This window comes from Onthophagus taurus, chromosome 6 (assembly GCF_036711975.1).
Source record: "Onthophagus taurus isolate NC chromosome 6, IU_Otau_3.0, whole genome shotgun sequence".
Classification (NCBI taxonomy): Eukaryota; Metazoa; Arthropoda; class Insecta; order Coleoptera; family Scarabaeidae; genus Onthophagus; species Onthophagus taurus.
This window is the reverse complement of record NC_091971.1, coordinates 21,958,054-21,975,820: the sequence shown is the minus strand read 5'-3', so window position 1 is coordinate 21,975,820 and position 17,767 is coordinate 21,958,054. Positions and strand designations below refer to the sequence as shown.

Here is a 17,767-nt window from a genome sequence, read left to right as displayed (position 1 = left end):
TGAGAAAGCTATCACTTTCAAACGCTAACATAGATGACTTATCACTATTAATAGTCAAGCAAAGTGCAGCAAGCATTATTGGCCATGCCCTCCATCTTTAAAGTGTGATACAGTTAAGTATCATCGGCATACATATGAGCGGAACAATGATTTAAAGTCTTATGTAAGGTTGATGTATAAATTAAATATAAAATAGGTCCTAATATAGACCCCTGAGGTACACCGGACATTACCCTACCAATCGACGAAAAATTATTATTGAACTTTACAAGTTGGCACCTGTCACTTAAATAATTACCAAAAAATCCAAAACTGGCTCGGAATAGCCAACATGATGGAGGACACCCAAGAGAGTCGAATGGTGCAAGGTGTCAAAAGCCTTCGAAAGATCAAGTAAAACCAAAATAGTCACAGATCTATCATCCAGCCCCCTTAGCACATCATCAACGACATCCAGCAGAGCAGTTGCACAACTGTATTCCTGACGAAATCCAGACTGACGCTCGGGAAGAATCTTAAATCCGTCTAGATATACCCTTAACCTAATTGCAATTATTATCTCAAACACTTTGGTCAAAATCGGCAAAATACTTGTTGGTCTGAGGTCTTTTAATTGATCAAGATTTTTTGACTTGGGCACAGGCACGACTAAAGCAATTTTCCACTGATCCGGAAATACAGAGCGCTCAATACAATAATTCAACAGATGGCAAATATATGGTATCACCAGAGGACAGCATAACTTAAGTATTTTCAAACTCATACCATCCACACCAACTGCGTTAGATTTAATTGACTGTATAGCCTCCATAATTTCCTTCTCAGTTTCTTTCTCAGACTTATGTAAAACAGATTGGTAACTTCCGGAAGGCACGTGGACGAAAGTGCATCAATCAGGCCAGCATCCCCAGAACCCCTAATTTGTGTAGACAAGAAAAAATCATTCATATCATCAACGCTAGCAATTAAAAACCCCGAACGAGCCGAATTTTGCGAAAGTTTGAAGAAAATCGATTTCCCGGAAAATAAGAAATAGGTAGGAAAATTTTCTTTTCGAATCTGAAGCAAGAGGCCACCACGAATACGATGCCGTTGAAATTAGATCGATTAAAAACCCCGAACGAGCCGAATTTTGCGAAAGATTGAAGAAAATCGATTTTCCCGGAAATAAGAAATGGTTAGGAAAATTTTCTTTTCGAATCTGAAACAAGAGGCGACCATGAATACGATGCCGTTGAAATTAGATCGATGGAATACCCCGATCACGCATTTTTTTCAGTTTAAAATCTATGGCCAACTTCACACGCGTCTAAATATGTGTAGATCTAAAGATGGTGAATTTTCTTCTTGGACAACAAGGGGGCTATACAAAATATCCATGTTTTTTTTGTTTGTGGGACAGCAGAACTAAGTCTGAGCACTGGGTTAGAAAAGATTGGCCTTCCAGGCAAACTATGGTTCCGGGAAAACTGAATGTGATAAATGAAGCCCTTGTGTCCAGGGATCATATAATACTGCCACCTTTACATATCAAACTAGGGCTTATGAAACAATTTGTCAAAGCTCTAAACAAGGATGGTGAGTGTTTTAAATACATCGCTAAAAAGTTCCATAACTTGAGCACAGAGAAACTTAAAGCCGGAATTTTTGATGGTCCTCAAATAAGAAGGTTGATAAAGGATGAAAACTTTAATAGTTACATGACTGATATTGAAAAAAATGCCTGGAATGAATTCGTTTGGACTGTACAAAATTTTCTGGGAAACAAAAAGGACGAAAGTTATGTGGAGCATATTGAGCTGATGTTGTTACACTTCCAGCAGCTTGGATGTAATATGAGCATCAAGGTACACTTCCTCCACAGTCATTTGGACCGTTTCCCTGAAAATCTTGGTGATCTGAGTGAAGAACAAGGGGAACGGTTCCATCAAGACATTCGAACTATGGAGGAACGTTACCAGGGTCACTGGAATGCTCACATGATGACAGACTATTGTTGGAGCATTAAAAACAGCCCTCGTGAACCAAGTCAAGCAAGAAAATCTTATAAAAGAAAATTTTTTGATAAGTAGTGGTTGTTTTTGTAATGAGTTTCTTAATAAAATATAGATTTTTCTTAAAAAACGCGTTTTAATTATTATATCTCAAAAATTGAAGCTGATACGAACAATCTGCCTTCAGATCTGAAATCAGCACTCAGAGAAAGTATAATATTAGTCATAATATTTCATGCAACAAAAATGCTGTTTCCTTGTGTAATATGTCTTTGACTGTTGACAATTCCTCGTCTTCAACGTCTCATCATCTTCCTTTTCATTTTTTTTTGGAATCTGATATATTCTTACTTTTATACCCACTGTTTGGGTATTTACCCTAGCCCAGGGTAAACACCCATTTTAGAAATACCTACCCGCCGGGTATTTACCCAGCGCCCATCACTGAGTGTGGATAAATCCACGTCTCAGATACAGCAAAAATGTCGAAGTTACTTTGCATGATTAAATCTTTTCTAGCGAGGACTTCTGTCTTTGTTATAATTATTGTTATTATTTGTAAAGAAATGACATTAATAAAAATTTAAAAAAATATTTAATATTTATTGTTTAGATGTATTTCCTAAAATTCTAACAACATCATCAGCAGCTTCTTTATCAAAAAAGTCTTCTTCACTATCCTCATCATTATCTTTAATAATAATTTTTAGTTCATCATCAGAATTAAATTCGTTATCAATAATATCATAATCAGATAATTCGGTATCTGAGTCAGAAATTTCTAACATTTCAACAACTTTTTCTTCTTCATTATTTTTCTCCTGGTTTTGATTTTCAATCGTATTTTGTCTGCGAGTTTCCTCTAATTGTTTCTGGACAGCTTCCTCGATGTATTTATTCGCGATTTCTCGACATTGATCATTAAATTTATCTGGTAACCAACCGTTTTTCATATCGCATTTGGTACCCGGTAATATTGGTGGTAAGCGACTTAACATTGTCTGGATTTCTGGCAATTTTACATCACAAAGTTGATAAAAAATTTGTCTCCCTGCAGGTAATAACCCAGGAGATAAAATATAGACATTTTCATTAATTGTATCAGAATCGTCGCTGTGCTTAACAACTTCATCTAACGATTTTTTATCAGTCGACGCTTTTTTATGTTTATTTTTAACAATTTCTTTAAGACCAAATGTTGCTCTGATACGAAAATCGAAAGTTTGATAAATTTTAGCTGAGGGATCTTTTCTTGGATCGTAATTATAACGAACCCACATACTTCTCCATGGGCCGTTCTTATTGAAATAAGCGATCCCTGGTAAAACAAATTTACTGTGTTCAGCATGCATTTTTGATAAATACATTAAAGCTGCTCTTGACCAAATTGGACGCTCATCAAATAACTTCTTTACTTCTTCAAAACTTGATTTCATGCTTGGTTTCATCCTGATGAATTCAAGAACACCTTCTGGTGGTGCTTCTGGAATGGTTTCGTTCTCAAAACTCATGATAACATTACGACGGGGACCCTTTTGTCTCAATGGAAATAAATTCGATGGCTTTCTGAAATTAAAATAGAATTAAAAGAAATATTTTTATTAAAATTTAACTAAGAATACTTATTAAACATGCTGTTGTGTTGTTGATAATCAAATCTTGAAAATACTCCCGGTGGAAGAAAAGGGGGCATATCTTTAACTTCATCTTTAGTTAGCCAATCTTCAGAAGGAATTTCTTTTGGGTATAAATCTTCATAAATATATTTTAATTTACATTCTTTAGTTTCTTTTTCATTCGTAACTAACGGTAAATATTGGAAGTCACAATATCCTAAATTAAACTCATTAAAACATTGTTTTTGTTAATACATTGCTTTTTAACTTACGATTAAAAGAATAAGATAAAGCATTAACACCCAAAACTTCATAATTATAATCAACTTTTCCGTTTATTTCCTTTTTAGTTACTTTAACCAAAATTCCCGGTTTTTTATCAGTTTCTGATAAGGCTGGTTTACAAAACTTATCCTCTGGTCTAAATCTCAACTCTAAATAGCGATTTCGTTCACCCACAACCTAAATTCAAAGTCATTAGCTTGAAATTATTCTAAAAAATAAACATACATTCTCAATTTCGGTGAGTCCTCCCAATGTATCAAGCATTTTATCAACGTTTTCAACAATTCCGGGGTAATTTATACAAACTAATTTCCTGGTAAAGTTATTTTCTTTTGTAGGGGCACTAGAACTAGGTAAATCATTGTTTTGTTCCATATTAATTCAAAATATTAAATTATTTTTAATTCAAAATACTTTTGAAAGATAACATAACCTCAAATATACAGTTGAGATTAATTTAAGTGTAGATGGCGCTGATTTACCATCAAAAACTTATTAATCTAATGAATAATTCTAATTATTATTTATTTATTAAATATTTTAACATTTTATTAAATGTCTTATATTAAATCAATGAAAAATTTAGTTTATGTTAAAATTTGTAATTCATAAATAAAAGTAATAAATATATATGACAGTTTGTATAGATCATTTAAAAATACTTGATTATTTGTTAATTTGTTTTGGGGTATTTTCTTAAGATTATTTTGTATTTTGTTTTAAATAAATGATATAATGTCTTTTTAAAAAAAGTTGTGCTTAATCATGAAGTTCAATTTATACAAAAAATTAATTTAAACTTGAATTATCCTTCAATTTGAATTGATTTATTTCTGCCATATTCGATGACATCTTTATATAAAATCACGTGACTACCTGTCAAATCAAGACCACGAGCTGTCACAGGTGTTGCATATGTGTACAGGGCCTGTATACCAGGCTTAAAATTTCCAGAAATTTGGAAATAAAACATGCCCCCGTTAATAGAAGTAGACGATTTAGTGCACTCGGTGACCCTTTACACTATTTACCCGACATTATTTCATCTTTATGTCATACCGTTCGTCGTTTTATACTGTACATGGTTGTATACGTGGTGCGGGGTATACGGTTTTAATGAATTCTACGAAGGGGGTTTCGTCGGACTAGCTGCCATCGGGTGCCTTCAGGTTTTATGCTGTCTAGGATGTTACTGGTCTGTACACGTTAACTGTTTCTTCGCGTGTAAAGCGGTAAGATTTAAAGAAAAGGCTAAGTGAGGTTATGTTTATTAACTTATGTTTTATTTTCTATAAGGAAAAAGATCCAAAAAAAGCTACTGTAGCAAAAGTAGTTCCAACTGCTAATAATGGTTCGTCTGAATTGGTTCGATTAAGACGGTCAAAAGACAACCAAAACATTTGGTTTGTGTTTCAACAAACAAAATACTTTTGGTGTGCGGATAAGAAGCAATTTCGTGGTCTTGAATTTCCCATTCATAAAACCTATTCGGAATATGCACAATGGAAGGGTTATCAAGAAGAAAGCGACGTTTTGGACGCGGAACAATTTTATGGTCGAAATCATCTGGATATGGTCGTTCCTGAGTTTATGGAACTCTTTAAAGAGCGCGCAACGGCTCCGTTTTTTGTGTTCCAAGTTTTCTGCGTAGGTTTATGGTGTTTGGATAAATATTGGTATTATTCCATCTTTACCTTAGTTATGTTAATCTTGTTTGAGTGCACCTTGGTGCAACAGCAATTACGGAACATGGCTGAGATAAGGAAAATGGGGAATAAGCCTTACAACATTATGGTGTATAGAAATCGAAAGTGGAGATCTATCGCCACAGATAAATTAATCCCAGGGGATATTATTTCAATAACACGATCTCAAAATGATAATTTAGTTCCTTGTGATGTTTTATTATTACGAGGGCCTTGTATTGTTGATGAAAGCATGTTAACCGGGGAATCTGTCCCACAAATGAAAGAAGCAATTGAAAATTTTGATTTAAAAAAGGAATTAGACATGGATAGTGATGGGAAACTTCATGTTTTATTTGGTGGGACAAAAGTTGTGCAACACACACCTCCTTCTAAAGCCACTTTAGGGTTAAGAGCCCCTGATAATGGTTGCATAGCTTATGTATTAAGGACAGGGTTTAATACTTCACAAGGAAAGTTATTAAGAACAATTTTATTTGGGGTTAAAAGGGTAACAGCAAATAACTTGGAAACGTTTGGTTTTATAATATTTTTATTGGTTTTCGCGATTGCTGCTGCTTGGTATGTTTGGGTAAAAGGTTCAGAAGATCCAGAGCGAAATCGCTACAAACTTTTCCTAGAATGCACTTTAATTTTAACATCTGTAATCCCTCCAGAACTACCTATCGAATTATCTTTAGCAGTCAACACATCTTTGTTGGCTTTAGCTCGTTTAGGTGTATTTTGTACCGAACCTTTTCGAATCCCTTTTGCTGGAAAAGTCGAAATTTGTTGTTTTGATAAAACGGGGACTCTCACAAGCGATGATTTAGTCGTTGAAGGAATCGCTTTGGCTACCACAAATAAAGTCACATCATTAAATGAAGCCCCTTTAGACTCAATACAAGTTTTAGCAACTTGTCACTCTTTAGTACATTTAGATGAGGGTTTAGTGGGAGATCCTTTAGAAAAGGCAACTTTAACAGCCGTCGATTGGAATTTAACGAAATCCGACGCTGTTATCCCCAAAAAAGGTAAAGCGTCGGCGTTAAAAATTTTTCATCGCAATCATTTTTCGTCCGCCCTAAAACGAATGTCCGTTATCACCGGATACACTCAACAAGGATCTTTAGAAACGTTTTATTTAGTAACAGTAAAAGGCGCACCGGAAGTTCTAAAAGAAATGTACGTCGATCTTCCCTCGAATTACGATGAAATTTATTTAGATTTATCGCGAAGAGGAGCTCGAGTTTTAGCTTTAGGCTGGAGAGAGTTAGGAAAATTATCTACACAAGAAGTAAGAGATTTAACTCGCGAAGATATCGAACAAAAATTAAAATTCGTCGGTTTTGTAATAATTTCGTGCCCGTTAAAACTCGATTCAAAAGCGGTTATTAAAGAAATTATTAACGCGAGTCATAAAGTTGTAATGATCACCGGTGATAATCCTTTAACGGCTTGTCACGTCGCCAAAGAACTTAAATTTACTCAAAAACAAACGACTTTAATTTTAAAAGAAACCGAAAACGAATGGAATTGGGAATCGATTGATCAAAAAACGAAAATTGATTTAACCGAAAACATAAACGAAATTATTCAAAAAAATAATCTCTGTATAACCGGTGATGGTTTGAATTATTTAAAAGAAAATTATCATGAACTTTTATACAAAATCCTCCCGCATGTTATGGTTTATGCGAGATTTGCGCCAAAACAAAAAGAATTTGTTATTCTTAAGTTAAAATCGTTAGGTTATACAACGTTAATGTGCGGAGATGGTACAAACGATGTGGGTGCTTTAAAACATGCGGATGTTGGTGTTGCTATTCTTTCAAATGCGCCGGAAAGAATGCCTGAAATTAGGAAAGAAAAAATTGAGAAAGAAGATAAATCGAGAGATAGTGAGAAAAGTTTAAGGGAAAGAAAACTTCGGGAAGTTGCCAGACCTAAAGATCGACCAATGAGAACTCCTGAAGGTATTCAAGATAATATACAAAAACTTATGAAAGAATTAGAAGAAGAAGAGAAAGCACAAATTGTTAAATTGGGTGATGCTTCAATTGCCTCCCCGTTTACAAGTAAATTATCATCAATAATGTGCAGTAAGTATCTTTTTTATACTGTATGTAAAATGTTTTTAAAGTTCATTATTTGCCCAATAACGCTTCTTAGGTGGAAGCATGATTTTTTGGTTGTACAGGGTGAGCCAAATTTGGCACTTTTAAAGAGAAACTCCTATTTCTATAAGAGATACAGAAAAATGATATCAGTGTCTCGATTTTTATAAGAAACTTAATGGCGAAAACCGCATATCGATATCTCTTACGGTTTCAACGGTTTGTGTGACAAAGGAAAAAATCCATAGGTGTTAGGTCCGGTGACCAAGCCGCCCAGCGAATAGCGACAATAGCAGCATTGTGAGGCGCACCATGTGTGGTGCACCATTATGATGAAAAAATACATTTCGCAAGTGCGCTAGAGGTAAATCGTCAACAACAGGTTCGATTTGTTGCCTAAATATGTTCAAATATTTTATTTGTGCTGTGCACCAGCACTACTCACATACGCTTCATCTGTCGAAATACAATTTAAAGAAAAATTGCGTGCTTCATCACATTTTCTTAAGAGCCATTGGCAAAAATTCATGCGCCGTTCAAAATCTCCTGGTCTGAGGTGATGGACTTTGCTAGTTCTATATGTTTGGGATTCATGTTGCAAGTTTTAAATTTAAAATTTATACAGGGTCATCCACGACGACCGTCCGTTAGAACTTTACAGGGTTCTGGCTAATACAAAAATTTGAAAATTCAGATTTAAGTATTATTAATTGCGTTCTCTTCGACTAAAATATTTTCAAATTTCTAGCACTTCCGGTTATACCGGAAGTCGCCACCTACTTTATTTTTTTAAATGGAACACCCTATATATTTTTACATATTTGGATTTGTCTGTTTTCAAGGTTTATGAATAACGTTACTTTTTGCAATTTGATTCGGCCGTTCTCGAGTTATTCGAATTTTTCTAGAAAAATCTGCTCCAGCAGACATTTGTTAAAAAAATCAGAGAACACGCGATTTTTGGGATATCAATTTAGGATTCAGAACATGCGTAAGCAACATGATGGAGTATGTTTTGGTGCCGAGTACGGCTGTCTAGATCGTTTGGTCACTTTACTACGGCACGTTAACTTTTCGAAATTTGGAAATACCATAACTTCATTTTTTTAAATGGCACCCCCCATATTTTATTACTTAGTCGTCTTCGGTGTCTCATTTTACATCTTTTATATCCCATATGTCCTATACCTAACATTTATAGTTTGGGTGATAATTAGGGTTTTTTGAAAAATGCACACATATCATATCGATATTTAACCTAGTGTGCCATGAATACCTAGTGTGACCTAGCGTATAACCATATGAACTGGCCTTTTGAAAATTTGCAGACTTCTGTGTTTGATGCCAGCTTTTTACTAAAATATTTTCAAGTTCTGGGTGCTTGTGGTTACACCGGAAGAGGTGATAATTTTCATATTTCAAATGGAACACCCTGTATTTCATTACATTTTTGAAATTTTTGTTCCAACCCAACCCAACCCAACCATAGCTTTAGTAAATGTCAAACTGTTTACTCTTTCCTTGCTGATCCTCTGATAATACATAACCAAAATGTTATAAAACTCAGGGTGTTCCATTTAAAATATGAAAATTGTCACCTCTTCCGGTGTAACCACAAGTACCCGGAACCTGAAAATACTTTAGTTAAAAAGCTGGCATCAAACATCACAAGTCTGCAAATTTTCAAACCTCCACTTCATTCGGTTATTCACTAGGTCGCACTAGGTATTCATGACACACTAGGTTAAATATCGATATTTGCGTGCATTTTTCAATAAACCCTAATTATTTCCCAAACTATAAATGTTAGGTATAGGACATATGGGATATAAAAGATGTAAAAGGAGATACCGAAGACGACTAAGTAATAAAATATGGGGGTGCCATTTAAAGAAATGAAGTTATGGTACTTCCAAGTTTCGAAAAGGTAACGTGTCATAGTAAAGTGACCAAACGTTCTAGACAGCCATACTCGGCACCAAAACATACTCCATCATGTTGCTTACGCATATTCTGAATCCTAAATTGATACCCCAAAAATCGAGTGTTTTCTGATTTTTTGAACAAATGTCTGCTGGAGCAGATTTTTCTAGAAAAATTCGAATAACTCGAGAACGGCCGAATCAAATTGCAAAAAGTAAAGTCATTCATAAACCTTGAAAACAGACAAATCCAAATATGTAAAAATATACAGGGTGTTCCATTTAACAAAATAAAGTAGGTGACGACTTCCGGTATGACCGGAAGTGTTAGATATTTGAAAATATTTTAGTCGAAGAGAACGCAATTGATAATACTTACATCTGAATTTTCAAATTTGTATTTTGGCCAAAACCCTGTAAAGTTCTAATGGACGGTCGTCGTGGATGACCTGTATAAAAAAAAACTTCTTACTTGCTTAATATCAATTTATTCGTAACCGGTTTCGATTCGGTTTCATCATCAACCGAATCTACGTAATTACATTATGATCAATTAAATATAATGAAAAACATAATAAAAGTATTACAATCATAAACTTACTGTCAAATAGTTAAAAAGAGACTCACGACGTCATTAAAACAAAAATTATGAAAAGAATACATATTGAAATATATCAATCAATAATGATGTATGTTATTGTGAACAATTAAAGTTAAAAACACAGTGTATAAATAAAATTGTATACATAAAATGTTTTAAAACACTTTAAAACGAACGAAACGCACGAAACAAACTTGACATGAGCACGAGAAAAACGACTATGAAACAGAAAAATAAAACCGGATACAAGAGCCTAAACGAAAAACGATATGAATTTTTAAGAAAAATTACAGACAATAAAAAATATAACCAATAAATAACAAAATTCGCATCACACTATATAGGAGAATCTTTTAAATATTTAAATAAAGGGAAGAATATATTCAATGTTTATATTCAATGTCGATTTGATCATTCAATAATGTGTATTCTTTTTTTTTTTTTTTTTGTATTTTCTCTTGAATTTATAAATTTCATATTAGGCCTGTTTTGGTTCAAGAGTTGTGTAGTTCCGAACAGTTCTGAATCTTTCTGCGCATACATATTGAATATTAAATGTATGCGCAGTAATGTTCAGACCTGTTTGAAACTGCAGAACTCTTGAACCAAAACAGGCCTATTGTTCTAGTAAGTCCATTTTTTGGCTTTTACTACATTGATGAATGATTTTAACATTATTGTAATTTATTATGTGTCCAGTGTCAAAGTGATGTCTGTAGACATTTGAATTACATTTATTCTTGTGTTCTTGTATTCGTATGCCTAATCTTCTTCCTGTTTGTCCTATGTATATTTCATTACAGTTAGAACATTCTATAGAATAGACACCGCATTTATCAAGAGTGTCTATCTTCTCCATATGACAATTTGAGAGTAATTTCAGAATAGAATTATTATTGGAAAAAGCCAATGATATATTATACTTAGAAAAAATATTTTTGGATTTTAATGTAATATTATTGAAAGGAATAGGTTTGTAAATCTTAGGTTCTGTACATTTTAAGTATAATGGATCTTTCTGAAGTTTAATTTTATATAGAAACCGGTTCCGAATAAATTGATATTAAGCAAGTAAGAAGTTTTTTATATAGTTTAAATTTTGCTAGTTCTGTATGGCTTAAATCTGAATTTTTTCAAAATAGGTTTGGTTCTTGGAATTACTGTGGTTACACTCAATTGCCGCGTTATATCTGTGGATTATTTTCCATTGCCCCTAAAACTACTACTTCTTCTAATTCTCCGTCTTCATTCGGTATATAAGTTTTGATCTTTTCTTTTCAAATTGTCCGCTAGTTTGTAGATTATATTACAATCTTCTAAAAATATCATTAAAAGGTTGCCGCCTCTTTGGATATCGTTCATGATATAAATTTCCTGCAGTCATTCCATTCTCCCCAGATTGTATAAAACATCATGTCCCATTTTTCATAATTTTTATATGACATTATTTTGAAAGTTGATGACAACTAAGTAATACTCTAACGATAAGCACTAACACTTACAACTATGATTCAAAATTTGACAGATAGATACTCGTAAACAATGCATTTGTTGCAATAGCAAATAATTTCGCCTGGAATATAGTGCAGTACGTACCCAGGTTGTAAGCTTGCTTAATTCGAGGTGTCTGCCAGTATACTCCTGCTCCGACCCCTTCCAGCGTTTTTGATGCATTTATGAACATGCAAATATCTGCCTGAACCAGAGAATCTTCATTTTCGATCCAGGACTGGGGACTTTGAATATCTTCGGCAAACAGATTGCTTTGACCGTAACGATAATGTCATCAGCATAAGCTTGTATTCTACACCAACGACTTCCACTATCGCAATCAGATTGTCAACCAGAAGGGACCAAGGCAGGGGAGATAACACCGCTCCCTGCGGACAGCCACCTCCCGGTCTGAAGCGTATCGTGTCACCGTGGAGTGAACTAGAAACTAATCTACTATCAAGCATATTGCGGATCCAACCCGCTGTAGTTGCTTCCACACCCCTGCCAAGAGCAGCTCTTTCAAGCGATTGTGGTACTGCGTTGTTGAACGCACCTTCTATATCCAGAAACACACAAACCAAGATTTCTTTATCCTGGATACTCTACCAACCAATTTGTGCAGAGCCAATTCGACTTATTTTCTCGCTTGATAAGCATACTGGTGTGGAGTCAGTGGACCAGATACCAGTGGCACCGTACGGATATACCGTTCCAGAACTTTTTCAATGGTTTTCAACAGAAATCAGTAGGGACCGAACGGCCCGCTTTAGGTGTATATTGTAGCTCATCGTGTAACTTTCTGAGATAGCGGGAATTTAATTCAAAATAAGTTCCAGCTATTTCTCTTGTCTACTTTGCCTATAAGGTTTTTTTCCCAAACCTCTAGGCCTTACCGTTGTTAAGATACAGCCGCTTCATACCCTTAATGGGATACCTGTACAACGACCATATCTGGAACTTTATTTTTTAAGTACGCTCTAATGCCTTTGTGATGTCCTGTCATAGCCGAAGCGCCATCCGTAGCAGCTGATGCAATATTTTTCAAGGGAATTTTTTGTCATAAAACTTTTCCAGTGTATTAAATATGGTTACTCCTTTTGTATCTGTTTATAAATTTCTAGGAAATAATAATTCTTGACATATTTTGTCATATTCAATAAATCTCGTGTATGACAACAACAATGCTTCATTAGTTGGTAAAGTGGACTCATCTAATTGAATTGAGAATTGACTAGTCTTTAGATAATTGCACTTCATTCTCCTTGGTTGGAACGCCACTGAAAAAAGTTTTAATATAGTTGCTTCTTTTCTGGATGCATTTTTCATACTGAAGGCATGCTAAATTATTTTTTTAATTTAAATACAATGAAACTGGTCACTTTTATACTTTAATTAGTTTAATTAAAATATTAGAAAAACACAAATCAGTCGTCGCTTCAACACCTTCCAATTTTCTTTGTGTTCTTATCCAGCCCTCATGTAGGCCTCTAGCGCCCACAAGAGGGCAACCTTTAACAAGGTTTTTCCAGATACATGATTTTGACTCGCGTTGACTCATGTTGCCGTGTCATGCATGTGTCTTTGTAGCTGTAGGAACCTAACAGATATGCCATAAATTATGTTACCAAATGTTGTGAACATTTCAGCCTGCAATTGAGGACTTTCATAACTGCCGCCTTGTCACCACAAGATCCTTGTCATTTACAGTGACCTCTTGATTTCTAGACACTGTAACTAAGGTAATAAAATCATTGTCATCAAGGATTTCATAGCCTAGATTGGCCTAGATAATTTTTCTCCATATCCAACCATTCTACAACATCAGATTCGTCACAATCATGAAAATAAAAATAACTGGCACAATTTTTTCAATACTTTTATACTTTCAAATGGAAACATTTGAGCATTCATTTTCATGCTCTTATTCTCCAATGTCTTTGTTATCAGGCCAAAGCTGTTCAATCCATTTCCTTTTGGCGGTTTTCTGTAATAAGTAAGTCTAATAGAGTAGCATGTAGAACTAATCTTTTGAGTTTAGTTTTTTGGAAAGCTCAACGGACGATCGAATTTAACACTTCAACAGACATGTGCGTTGATGTATAGATATTGTCCATGATTAGCAACACTTTTCCTTGAAGTTCTTTTGAAAAATTTTCACATTTGGTATGAACATATTTTTATACCAGTCTGTAAAAATGTTACTATTCATCCAGGCACTTTCCTTTTTCTATAAGTTACTGGAAGCTCGGTAACGTTCTTGAAACACTTTGGTTTCTTACTTTTTCCAATGCCTAATAGAGGCAGTCCATGGTCATCACTAGTGTTTGCCCAAACCATCGCTGTAATTCGCTTCTTACTTACGTTAATACCTGGAGCAGCTTTTTCCTCGATGGCAAGCTAAGTTTTTTCGAGGTAGAGTTTTCCATTTTATCCTGATTTGGTCAATGGTCATAGTTGTAAACATCTTCTCTAGCAAAACTACTATTACATACAAAATTCAATAATTTGATTGTGAAAGATACTACGACAGAACTGTAAATTTTGTAGCCATCTGCTACTAGCTTTAAAGTGACCAGGAATTGTTAATTAAAGCAAAGGACTTTTTCACATATCAATGGTCTTGACACGGATTTGCGTAAGCTATGCCTTTGGGTAAACTTTAAATACATGGTATCTTCAAGCGACTTATCGAGTTTTTTTTTAATTAAATTTTCCATCAATGGACGTTTTGCAAATTTTATTAATCTGTATATAAAAATAAAGTAAGTTGAATGTAGACCATCCCAGTTAATTTATCTTGACTGACTAATCAATGAAAATTAATATTGATAGGCAATTTATATTGTTAACATTGATTAACTTAATTATGACAATGTTTTGGTATTCACAGGCTAAATAATGACTCTGTTATATTGCCAGTCTCTACAAAGACATTTTCTTACGTCACAGACTCAATAGTAACAATTTAATAACGTTGAGATGCTTAAAAATGTATTTGCTTCCCACAAACATTTATTTTGTTTAATACTATTTCTTTTTGTATCTTTTCAGTTTGTCATATAATAAAACAAGGTCGATGTACATTAGTAACAACATTACAAATGTTTAAAATCTTAGCTTTAAACGCATTAATTTTGGCTTACACCCAATCAGTATTGTATTTGGATGGAATTAAATTAACGGATATGCAAGCGACTTTGCAAGGTTTACTTTTAGCGACGTGTTTCTTATTTATATCAAGATCGAAACCGCTAAAAACGTTATCGACGCAACGACCACTTCCAAACATTTTTAATTCTTACACGATCTTAACAGTTTTATTACAATTCGCCGTTCACTTTATCTGTTTAATTTTTTTGGTACAACAAGCCAAATTAAGATTACCAATGTAAGTTAAATTTAATTTAGTTTTTGGGATTTGCTTAAAATTTGGTTTTACTTTTAGGGATGAAAGTGATGAAAGCGATGAAAATGTAACAAGTACGGTTAAATTGAGTACAGATGAAGGTGAAGAAGAACCCTTTGTACCAAATATAGTGAATAGTACGGTTTATATTATTTCTATGGCTTTGCAAATAGCTACTTTTGCGATTAATTACAGGGTGGGTTTTTATTATTATTATAAAATTAAAATTTGATTTGAATCTTTTTAGGGTCATCCCTTTATGGAAGGGCTAACACAAAATAAAGCTTTACTTTACAGTATGGTCGGTTCAGCTGGAACTGTATTAGCTTTAACTTTAGGTTTACTTCCTGATTTAGCGGCACAATTTGAAATAATAGACTTTGAAGAAGACGTAAGAATTTTTCTCTTTGTGTTATTGTAATTATTAATTTTGTTTTGTTTTCAGTTTCGAATGATTTTACTTCAAATATTATTCGCCGACTTTTTCTGTTCTTTATTAGTGGACAGATTATGTTTGTGGATATTTGGAGAAGGAAATCTTCCGCGTGCTTTAGTAAAATCGTAAATAAATAAAAAAGATCTCTTAAATGTGCGTGGATTTGTGTGTACATAATTTATTTGTACAAGTGGTGATTGTATTTATTTGGGAGATGTTTGTAAAAAAGAAGAAAAAAACGTATTAATCTACATCTTAAAGAAAAATACCATTCCTTTTTTGATTTTATTTTTTAATACAATACGGAAATGTAAAAAATAGTGTTTTTTACAATTTTTCTACTTAATTTGGTGTATTTATTTTTGGTTGTTTCGAATCAATTTCAATATTTCCTTTTTAAAGTGAGTACTTTATTTTTTTGCGAGTTTAAAAAAAGGTACATTATAATGTAAAGTGTTAAAATCAAGGTGATGAATAAAATATGTAAAAATATTTTATTTATTTATTTAAAAATCGGGTACAGTACAGGACGAACCTAATAAAACCGTATCACAGCAAGAACAACAAAAAAACAACAACAGTGCAGTTAAGTAATAGTAACAAAAATGATAATTATAGTATGCAGAATAACCAAAAATATAAAAAAGATAATTATTCAGTTATATGAATAATTGTTAATTTGCACTCAATTTCGAATAGCTATCTATACCGTTGCGTTCTTTATCAATTAGTTTTAGGTCAATGAAAAATATACAACAATCTAACGATGAATAACAACTAAAACTAACACTAGACCTAAAACTAGAAGCATTGGGGTTTAGCCATTTTGAGAGACGTATAGCTAAATATGAATGTTTCTAGTTCTAGTGTTAGTTCAATGAAAATATACAATAATCTAGCTCTGAATTACAATTAAACCTAGAACTACCGCTCTTGTATTATACATTGTATTGCCAGCTCGGGGAATACCGAAAATATTTTCGGAAATAATGTATCTGCAGTGTTGGCCATTCAAAGCATGGGGGAACTCTGGAAAGTGTTGATTCGAGTGGTCTGACTAAAAAACAAAAAGTCAAAACACAGTAAACAGGGGAACATGCATATTAATACTACTGGAGGAATGATGGAGAATCACATATATTATATAGAAGCTTAAAGAAGATATGTTCAATCATAATCAGAGTATTGTATTGAGCACTTAAAACATAACTATTTTAGTATTTTGATAGCAGTAAAAAGAAGCTATGGATTACAAAACGTAGCATTCGCAAGGCTTTGGATACCATCAAATTGATATATATGTATGTCAAATTATAGCTTATTGTTGAGAATAACACCCAAATCCTTAATGAATGATATACGGGTGAGAACCTCGCCAACAACCGCATACTTGTAGTAGATAGTACTCCTCTTTCTAGAAAAGGAGATAACGTTACATTTAGAAACACAACTTTAATTCAGACTATTGTTTAGACAATAGATAGTCACCAACAAAAAGAAAGAACTCATATAACCTTTGTACATTTAACACAAAATTAATATTAATATTGTAAACTTAACCTTTCATTTATAATACAATTTAACAAATCAAAATCAAAATTTAACAAATTAAAATTTCATCTTCACTCTTGTTTGTTTTGGTGACTATTTCGGTGTTAACCGTGGCATTCCCATAATGGGACTGAGTTCGTATGCTCGTGATATTTAGTCCGTGTAAAGCCATACTTTCATGTATATCTCCTTCATTCTATTCCATTCTTGTCGGCCCCAAGCTACCCTGTGCCATGTTACTCCTCCACAACTCATCTTCCCAGCTGGCAGTTGGGTTTCCTTTTCTTCTCTTTTTGTCCATTGGGTACCATTCTAAGATTTTCTTGGCCCATCTCTTATCTTTTACTCTTATAATATGACCCGCCCAATTCCATTTTCGGTCCAATACTATTTTTCCAATATCCTCAATATTTGTCTTTTTCCTTATCCATTCTTTTGTTTTTTTATCTTTCTTCGTAATGCCAATCATCCTTCTATGCATTGCCCTTGCTGTTACCCTAATCTTTTCAATGATTTTGTTTGTTAATATCCATGTCTCGCATCCATAAATCATGACAGGGAGGACACACATTTCCCACAATTTTTTCTTTTTCTCTATTTCTATATTTGATTTCCATATATTTTTGTATCTGTTAAACATTTGCCATCCCATTGCCATTC

At 33.6% G+C, this 17,767-nt stretch overlaps 2 protein-coding genes across 2 annotated transcripts; one reads left to right on the top strand and one right to left on the bottom strand.

Moving 5' to 3' along the window:
- Nucleotides 1–2,570: 2,570 nt before the first annotated feature.
- LOC111422705 (general transcription factor IIIC subunit l(2)37Cd) lies at nt 2,571–4,349 on the bottom strand. The gene is made up of 4 exons (XM_023055921.2): nt 4,121–4,349; nt 3,883–4,072; nt 3,617–3,827; nt 2,571–3,560 (listed from the first exon to the last, which is right to left on the bottom strand). The coding sequence occupies exons 1-4, from the start codon at nt 4,268–4,270 to the stop codon at nt 2,597–2,599; spliced, it is 1,515 nt and encodes a 504-aa protein (XP_022911689.1). The 5' UTR covers nt 4,271–4,349; the 3' UTR covers nt 2,571–2,596.
- Nucleotides 4,350–4,780: 431 nt separating this feature from the next.
- Nucleotides 4,781–15,902, top strand: LOC111422706 (endoplasmic reticulum transmembrane helix translocase). The gene is made up of 6 exons (XM_023055922.2): nt 4,781–5,127; nt 5,192–7,682; nt 14,766–15,102; nt 15,160–15,316; nt 15,368–15,511; nt 15,566–15,902. The coding sequence occupies exons 1-6, from the start codon at nt 4,867–4,869 to the stop codon at nt 15,683–15,685; spliced, it is 3,510 nt and encodes a 1,169-aa protein (XP_022911690.2). The 5' UTR covers nt 4,781–4,866; the 3' UTR covers nt 15,686–15,902.
- The last annotated feature ends 1,865 nt before the right edge of the window (nt 15,903–17,767 follow it).